Consider the following 10,173-nt stretch of genomic DNA (forward strand, 5'->3'; position numbering starts at 1 on the left):
AACGAGTTAAAATTTAAAATTATAATTTAATACAATATCAAAGTGTATTTTTATTGTGAATTTTGGTTGCTATAGAATTTAAGTTATGTAAGTTTTTTTTAACATGGCTATAATCAATCACTTTATTTAAAATATTCTCAATTGAAATTTAAAACTTTTATTAATATTTTATCAAAATTTATATAATTGCAAAGGATTAAAGTATATTTAGATTATTTTTTATCTTGATGTCTAAAGGACAGAGAGACTATTAAATATAATTTTTAACTATTTATTTCTTTGATATAAAAAACATGTTAAAAATATTTATCATACGTAAATTTTATTTTGTAAACTAATTTTATAAAATTAAATTACATTTAAAATTAATTTCTTATTATATTTTTTATTGAATTTATTATTTTATTTGTTATTGAATTATTATCAATTATTAAAGTCTTATCTTATCTTATATATATATATATATATATATATATATATATATATATATATATATATATATATATATATATATATATAGTTCGAAACTTTTTATAATAAGTCGATTTTCTTAAATTTGGTTAAACAAAAGTCTATTTTTTAACATTAAAATCCTAACTTTATAAGTGTATATATAATTCTTGATTTGAAGTTAGAGAAACAAATATCACTGATACATCTAATCATGAGGAGCTGCGTCAACCTCGGAACATGGATTCTTCACTTGCTCACCTTGTTCACCGTTGTTTCCTTATCCCATGGAAGACCAACTGCCCAGTTTCGAGTGAAAGCAGTTAATCTAGGCGGGTGGTTGGTGACTGAAGGTTGGATCAAACCTTCTCTCTTCGATGGCATTCCAAATAAAGACTTCTTGGTCTGTAAATACATAAACAGTTGTCACAATTATCATATTTGTTAGACTTATTATAGCCGTCTTATTTCATGCAAAATCAATTCTTTCTCTCAATTTGTGTAGGATGGAACTGGTCTTCAGTTCAAGTCTGTGACAACAGGCAAATATCTTTGTGCTGAGTCTGGAGGAGGAACCATCATAGTTGCAAACCGTTCTGCTGCTTCCGGTTGGGAAACATTCTCAGTGAGTGAGCATATTCATGAAATGATTATAATCCAATTGCGATAAAAAAGTGATTTCATGTTACATTTTGGTCATGATGTTGTATCGTGTTGCAGTTGTGGAGGCTAGACGAGAACACTTTCAGATTCAGGGTGTTCAATAAACAGTTTGTGGGGTTAGATGGGGTTAAAGTCGTTGCTGTTTCCAATATCTCTACTAATTCTTCGACGTTTAATGTTGTAAAGGAAAGTGGTAATTCGACCCGTGTTAGAATCAGAGCTTCCAATGGACACTTCCTGCAGGTGATTGTTCCTCTTGAACTGTTTCTTTGTTTTTTCTGCTTTTCTTTTGGTGGAAGAAGGTGAAATTATAAGGAAATAAAATGATAGTGCCACAATGTAAAGATAGAAACTGTTGTCACAAACACTTATTGGGTTTAGAAGTTTATTAATCTCTCAGTTTGTACTCACATAAAATAAGTATACAAACTATGGTATCCGACCATTTTATAATTGAAAGTGTGTAATAATCTATGCATATGGACCGTTAATGTTATGTGGTGGTTGCAGGCAAAGACAGAGGATGTGGTGACTGCTGATGCATCAAAGGTCAACGGTTGGGGAGACGATGATCCATCTGTTTTTGTAATGACAATTGCTGGAAGGATGCAAGGAGAATTCCAAGTCACAAATGGCTATGGTCCCGCCAAAGCTTCCCAAGTTATGAAGGTAACAATATTTTTACAATAATTTCCATCTTATCTTTTATTACTTTTTATTTTCTCTCTTTTTACTACAAAAGTTTAATTTTTTATATGACTGTATATACATGTAAAATGATTAACAAATAGTATCAAACATTTTTTTTTTCTTCACTTTTTTAAAACTATTATACCTTACGTTAGTGTCATATGATTCTCAAATGGCTCAAAGAACCTTTCTCTAGTTGAAAATTAGTGTCTTAGGTTGCAAGACTTATTTTTTATCAATCTAATCTAATTAATTATAATTGAAATTTAACGTATTCACAAAATAAATATTAAAATACAAAGTCATCTTGAAATATTCCAATTGATAAATTAATCATTAATTTTATTTATTTATATTAATTTTAATAAAATATTGAAAATCAAAATAATTAATAAAGTGTTCAAATTAATAAATGGACCATTAATATTATTTATTTATATTAAGTATAATTAAATTTTAAAAATCAAATAGTTAATAAATTGTTCAAATTGATAAATTATTTATTAATATTATTTATTTATATCAATCATATAAAATCGTATCATATTACCAACCTTCATAACATTTTTAAAACGTGATCCATTTTAATAATTTTATTTTCAAATTACACTAATATCCTTAAGATATAGGAGAGTAATGGGTCAAAAGAATGAACTACCACCTCAATTTCAAAAGTTTAGAAATTAAAAGTCCTCCCCTAAATCAAAGTTTTTGCAAAAAATAATACCAGTTTTTTCTTAAATTTATGTTTAATGAATTATTATTATTTTTATTATTATTATTATTATTATTATTATTATTATTATTATTATTATTATTATTATTAACTTTTCCAGTTGTTTCTACTATTTATGTTTCCTGCCTTACTATTATTATCATTAACATCTTCGGTTGTTTCTTACATTTATGCACGCATAAAGAATGGGCCAATTGAAAACCCTTTGTGATTCAAGAATGATGGCTGACTTTTAGTTGCAAAGTTCTATACAACTGTCATCCATTACTACTTATTGATTATTGATTTAGAGTGTTGAAAATGTAAGTTTCGCAAGTTGTTGCTGAATAGTTGACGGTTTGTGTGATTCCACAGGAACACTGGAACACTTTTATTGTGGAAGATGATTTCAAGTACATAGCCAGTAATTTACTTACTGCTGTTAGAATTCCAATTGGTTGGTGGATAGCAAGGGATCCAAACCCACCACAACCATATGTTGGAGGTTCCTTGCAAGCACTAGACAATGCCTTTTTGTGGTCAGAGTAAGTCCATAAACTAAATCAACTTTCTTCTTATATGATTATAGTTTTTTTTATTTATTTATTGAGAAATATTAGATTTTAGTATTTTATTATTGAAAATAATTGAACTCATAACTTCATTCACTTTCTTTTTTAAACTTTTCAAACTAAATATATTTTCTAAATATTAGCTTTTGAATATACAAACTCTTATATGAGTATAGTTGATGATAACTATACGCAAAGAATAATATTGAACTAACTGCAGGAAATATGGATTGAAAATCATCCTTGATCTTCATGCTGCACCGGGTTCCCAAAATGGTTTTGAGCACAGTAGTTCAAGAGATGGTTCACTAGAATGGGGAAAAACTGATGAAACAATTCAACAAACAGTTGGTGTGATAGACTTTCTCACCGCAAGGTTATCAATTGTGTTCTGATTGTGACATTCTACTTCCAATTTTGCATGCAAGAAGTATAGTGAGATCCATATATATTGGTTGAATTTCAGGTATGCAAAAAGCCAAAGCCTTTATGCAATTGAGCTGATAAATGAGCCTTTGTCTCCTGGTGTGACAGTAGAGACCTTGAACAAGTACTATAAGGCTGGTTATGAAGCAGTGCGCAAGCACTCTTCCACAGCTTATGTTGTGTTATCAAATAGGATTGGACCTGCGGATCCCAGAGAATTCTTCCCTCTTGCAAAAGGTTTCGAGCTATCTGTGATTGATGTTCACTACTACAACCTCTTCCAAGATCTATTCAATGGCATGACTGTTAAACAGAACATTGATTTCATCTACAACAATCGCTCATCAGAGCTCTCGTATGTTACAACCTCAAAAGGCCCTCTTACTTTTGTTGGTATGAATTACTACTTCAGCTTCTCTCATGTTTTCCTTACGTAAAACCTTTCACACTATATTGTTTGATATATTAAAAAAGTTTTAACCACAAAATTAATAAAGAATCTAAGTCCATATTTTATAGTAATACAAGTTCACATTTATTAAGCTTTTGGAATTGTCCTTTTCTTGAACCTTTAAAATACACTAATTTTGGTATAAAAGAAGTTTTTGACATATTTTAAAATATAAAAATGAGTGTTCATTTATATATTTTAAAAATTCGACAAAAAAAAGAATAACGCTAAATACTCAATAGACAGTTCAAATTTCAACATTACTCTTTTATAGGAAAGCTATTTTAATGTATATGGTAAGTAAACACAATCTACACTCATTTCAAATTTTGTAATAAAAGTTAAAAATAACATGTAGACTTAGTCAATTTTTTTTGTTATTTTAATAGATTCAAAGTGGCTAAATATATATTATTATTGTAAATTGAAGGTGAATGGGTTGCTGAATGGAAAGTCAATGGAGCTTCAAAAGAAGATTATGAAAGATTTGCCAGAGCTCAATTAGACGTTTATGGGCGTCTAGCCACATTTGGGTGGGCCTATTGGGGTTTCAAAAATGTTAACAACCATTGGAGTTTGGAGTGGATGATCAACAACGGTTATATCAAAGTATAGAAACTAAATACAAGTGATCAAACCTTTATGGATCACAAGTTGGTCTCACTTTTCCTATATCACTTTTTGAGAAATACCACACTCAAATCATTTTCTTCGAATTACGTGCTTATTTAAAGTGGGTTTGTTTGTTTGTTACAACTTTTCTTTTAAGGATAAATAATGATTGTTTTTTAATTTTACGTATGTTTCATCTAGAAGAATTTTCTCACCAATACATATTTATATTAAGAGAGTTGAATCTATTACCACTTAAACTAATGACTTATTAGTAATTTTTCATGTATTTATTAGCCTTTTCAAAATATAAGAAAGTAAAAATATGATTAGGAGAGAAAGCTATTCAAAATAATTTCTTCTCAAATAAGTTGCAACTTAAAAAAAATAATTTTGCAAAGCAAAATTGTCCACCAAAAACAATGTTTTAAAGCATAAATCATTCTTTCATCCTAATGTTATGCTATTCTTTTTATTAAATATATTTCATTTTTAAAATATTTTTAAAAATTATTATTCATCCTTAAATTAAACTTAAATTTATTTCGTGTCTATACTTCATTAAAATTATATAAAGATATAATTTTAATAAACAACACATGAAAAGTTTGAATTATAATATAATTTATAAACAAAAATTATACAATTGTAATATAATTTTTATATATAAAACAAAAACTTTACAATAAATTGTAATATAATTTTCATATATTATATGCATATCCGACCCAACGAATATGTTAAAACATACGATCCAATAAGACCCAGCAAGCTTTGCTAACATAAAGTGGTTAAAGAATATTCTAAGATATATTTATTAATGCAAATATTTATATATTAACAATATATGAAGAAATCTCGGTAGTTTAACTACATTGTAATATTTCTTAGTAGCATATATTTACAGAATATTTGGTAAATCAAATAAGGTGTCACATTATCCATATTATCTCGTTAATTATCATATAAATGGTAAGTCATTGTATTTTTCAATATTACTTGATAACTTATTGATATTACGAGTTTTATCACATGAGTCACAAAGCCTTAAAAACCATATAAATTACATGATAACCTAGCGTAGGATAGAAGTTAACCTGGACAAGTGTGAGGCCATACTTGGCATGAGAAACTTGACCAACCTAAAGGAGGTCTAGAGTTTGAATGAGAAGTTAGTCTCACTATCTCATTTCTTTCCATGCCTAGCGCAAAAGGCAAAACCACTTTTCAACAACTAAAGAGGGAGGTGGTTGTGCTTCTTGTCCTCAACAACCCTCTAACCTACTAAAGAATGGTATGAAACCATATGTGTTTCTTCACCTCAAACATGAACTCAGATGCATAAAAGGTCACATCGTCTTAGGTCCAAATATACCTAGAGTCACTAATAGGAGGAAATTGATCATGCCTTTTGACCGCCGATGTAGGTGGCTGGACCACCTTCTTTTGCTTCTTTTTCTTGGAAGCCACAAAAGTAACCCAAAAGTAAGCCACAATGGACAAGTGATGATGAGAGGTTCTAGTGAAGAAACCATCTCGTTAGGAAAATGAAAAGAACCCTTACACATAAGGGTAATCTCCCTTTCCATTAATGAACGACAATGACCATAGTTGACATTAAAAGTAGAAGAAGAAGACATACCTACAAACACGAAGATGGATCGAAGAATGGGAAAGAAGGAGAAGGACCTGTAGAAACCAAAATCATGAATGAAGAAGACGATTGACACTCAAGGATGGAAATGCCAAATGTGAAGTAGGAACGCAAAGGAGTAGAGCCTAAAAGCAAAGAACTTGAAATGAAATGACGACTTATCAAACATCATTTCCCTCCATCACAACCCTTGGCGTTTTGTCTTCCAAACTCGGCTGCTTAGATATAACCCTGTCACTTCCCTCCAAAGGACATCACAGCCCTTGGCGTTTCACCTTCCAAGCTCGACCAACTTAGATGCAGCCGCATCAACCACCACTTGATGCATTTAATGTGATCAAACACTTCTTAGTGCAAGGAAATCAACAAAACGTTTCAAAAAAATCCTTCATGAATTCCCTATAATTACCTATAAAGTTATCACCACATTGGTAAGACGAGAGCATTAATGTCAGCCTAAGTCAGCAACACTAGTAAAGCCTACCTAAGTCAACAACACCAAACAAATATTGTCTTAGTTGACAATACTCATGCAACAAAGCATACTCAAGCTAGTTTCATTGGTCAAGAACGACCTGAGTTAACAATACACTCAACATGGTCAAAGATGACCACTTACAGCCTGGTAAGATGGCAAATCCACCTGTAAACCTTGAAGCCAATACTACAACTCGACCAAATGGTCAAAGATGAATATCCTTTCTTTTCTAGTCAAACTTTTGAGTTTGGGAGACATATGTACATACTCAACCTAAAAAATATGCTAAGACATATGATCCAACAAGGTCCAGCCAACTTTGCTAACCTAAAGTTGTTATAAGATATTCTGAGATATATTTGTTGGCACAAATATTCATATATTAACCGTATATGTGTCAAATATTAGTAGTTCGATTAGATTGTTATATTCCTTAATACTATATATTTATAGAATATTTGGTAAATCAAGTCATGTGTCACCTTATCGTTATTATCTCACTAATTATTATATATACAGTAAGTCATTATATTTGTCGATATTATTTGATATCCTCATTATATTACCAGTTTTATCACATGAGTCACAAAGCTAAAAAATCCTATAAATACACATAGTATTTCACTAGGAAATACACACTCTCTTTTATTAAAAAAGATCCAAATTCTCTTACTAATTTGAGCAATAGTCATTTACAGGTGAATCTGCCCCTGTGTTTTAGCGATCAGGAATATACATCAAGACTCTTCAATCGTCTCACATCTTACCATAAGGTCTGAACTTAAAATTCCGTTAAAACTAATTTATTAAAATGTCCATATAAATAACATTAATGATCATGCAATTGAATGAGTTAAACAAAGCATGCATAGAGTATAGAAGAAAAACCCTAACAATTAATGAAGTAAAGCATATAAAATATATAACCAATTCAATACATGAGAGTTTCAAAGAATTACATCGGTTCCCCAACAACAATGTAGGTTTAGTTCACCATAGACATGGTGAAACTAGATTTAAAACAATGAAAGAATGAAAGATAGAACCCTAGAATTTGAAGAAAGGAGCTTTCGCATCCAAAATCCTCCTCCAAGGGGTGAAGAAAGTGTGATTTCGCCTCTTTCTGTCCAAAGATACTAACCCTAATTCGACTAAAACCTTATATAGTTTCCTAAAAATTACATTAAATAGGCCCAAGCCCAAATAAATAGCGCTCAGCGGCACTTTTTCCGCTTAGTGGTAAGTGCGAGTCTTCAAAATTGACGCTCAGCTACAGTTTTGGCCCTCAACGGTGACTGTGGGACTTCAGAATGTCGCTCAACGGTAAAATTGGCGCTCAGCGGTGACTGCGGCTCTTCTTTTGTGTACTTTCACTTCCTTTCCTGAGTCCAGCTCCTTACTACTTCAACTTCTTTCATATAATTCATCTTAATTCCTGCGAAAACAAGGAAAACCAAGCATAAAACCCATCCAACTCTCTTATTTCCGAAACTTAAGCAGAAGCATGATTCCAAGCTAATTTCTAAGTCATAAAGGTTGTCTTTAAGGTCAAAATTAAGTATGAAAATAATAGTTTTTCAACTGTTATCAGCATACAATTAAAATAACCAAAGATATCTTATTAGAGATATTGATAAAGTCATTGATGAATATATAACCGAATCTCCAGGTAAGTTTGTTATTATTTGGTCTATGAAACACTTATAAATACAATGACAGGGCCAAAAGCAAGGTACGTTCCACTTACATTCTACTTACGAAAATCTCACACTCTATCCAAATAGTGATAACAATTCACTTGTGAGCAGAAGCTCTTCAAACATACGCCTAACTTGAGCGTTGAAGCCAAATAGTGATAACAATTCACTTGTGAGCAGAAGCTCTTCAAACACACGCCTAAGTTGAGCGTCAGAGTGCCTTTTGCATGTACCTCCCCCTTCGGTCAAGAGTACAACTGGTTGACGCCGGTGACGACCGAGCGGAGCAGTCGACAAGCGAGCGATCCAGACTAGAAGTGAGTGGTTCTGACAATCAAGGCGAGCGGTCCAAACGATCCAAGCGTTCGAAAGCAAGGAGGACACGTTAGAAAGGTTAGTCTTTGAGTCCTAAACTAATCCCTACCGAAACATTTTGTCGCCCAACGTGCGGTCGAGAGAAGCTGAAGAAACCTAATGGTGACCACAAGAAGCATGGAGGAGCAGTAGACCACCAGAGATCTGATAGCACAATTGCAGGCACAAATGCAAACACAAACACGAGCCTTGTAAGCACAAATAAAAGCACAGACTCGGGCTCAGCAGGAGATGTAGCGGAAACATGAAGAGGAGATGGCGATACTAAGAGCCGAACGGACTCGTCAAGAATAGTTCGAGCCGCACTTAGTGTCGTCGGTGCAATGGGGCCATAATGGTGAAAAAAATAATGAAACTCACCACAACCAAGAGCAATCCCACCATACCAACCCGAACGACAATCCGAATGGTTACACAAACGGAAACTCGAACGGCAACCTGAACGGTAACAAGAACGGAAATCCGAACGGTAACCCAAATGGAAATTGTAACAGGAGAAAACTGACACCTCTGCAAACCGTAAGACTTATCAGTCTATTGCCATTCCTAGCGACAATCATGCAATGCCGAAAAGAACTCCTCCCGTAGTGGATAAGTATGATGGCTCAACAGATCCGAATGATCATATTAGGATATTTGTAAATGCAATGGCATTCTACACGAGTAGTGGCCCAGTTATGTGCAGAGCCTTTTCATTATTACTCAAGGGAGAGACATTATCGTGGTATAACACCCTTCCTTCGAATATAGTGGATTGTTTTGCCATTGTGCAATCCCTTTTTGAGAGACACTATGCATCCAGTCGGACACAAGAGCTAACACCTGCAGAACTGGTGAATACCAAGTAGGAGAAGGATGAATCTCTGAGGCTTTGACCACTTGAATGGATTTGGGGGAAAGTGATTGAATGGATTTGAGAGGATTTGAAGGTAACTTTTTTTTTATTTGAGTGGATTTGGAGGTAAGTGAGAGTGGATTTGGAAGTAAAGTTTGTGAGAATTAGTGTAGGATTAGATTGATGTGATAGATTAAAAAAAATTTACTTCCAAATCCACTCCCACTTACCTCCAAATCCACTCAAATAAACAGTAAAAAATTTACCTTCAAATCCTCTCAAATTCATTCAATCATTCTCCCTTGAATTCATTCAAGTGAACAAATTATGAAAGTGCTAAAAAAGAATGGCTCAATTTCTCACACCAAGAGGGGGGTGAATTAGTGAAGTATAAAATTTAAAACTTTCAAAATATTTTTCACCAAAAGAAATGCCTTTATAATTTTCTTGAAACAAAGTTAAAAGATTTTCAATGCAATGAAAATTTAATCGAATGCGTAAAAAGTATAATCGATTGAATGTAACAGAGTAGGGATAAGAAAGATCAATCGCTGA

At 32.3% G+C, this 10,173-nt stretch overlaps 1 protein-coding gene across 1 annotated transcript; it reads left to right on the forward strand.

Moving 5' to 3' along the window:
• Window positions 1-644: 644 nt before the first annotated feature.
• On the forward strand, window positions 645-4,764 carry LOC124835363 (putative glucan 1,3-beta-glucosidase A). Its single transcript, XM_047310276.2, has 8 exons — window positions 645-853; window positions 956-1,075; window positions 1,171-1,356; window positions 1,624-1,782; window positions 2,894-3,063; window positions 3,311-3,466; window positions 3,557-3,909; window positions 4,398-4,764. The coding sequence occupies exons 1-8, from the start codon at window positions 665-667 to the stop codon at window positions 4,580-4,582; spliced, it is 1,518 nt and encodes a 505-aa protein (XP_047166232.1). The 5' UTR covers window positions 645-664; the 3' UTR covers window positions 4,583-4,764.
• Window positions 4,765-10,173: the final 5,409 nt, after the last annotated feature.

The sequence above is a fragment of the Vigna umbellata genome, chromosome 1, assembly GCF_029865625.1.
Source record: "Vigna umbellata cultivar VRB3 chromosome 1, Vumbellata_1.0, whole genome shotgun sequence".
Lineage (NCBI taxonomy): Eukaryota > Viridiplantae > Streptophyta > Magnoliopsida > Fabales > Fabaceae > Vigna > Vigna umbellata.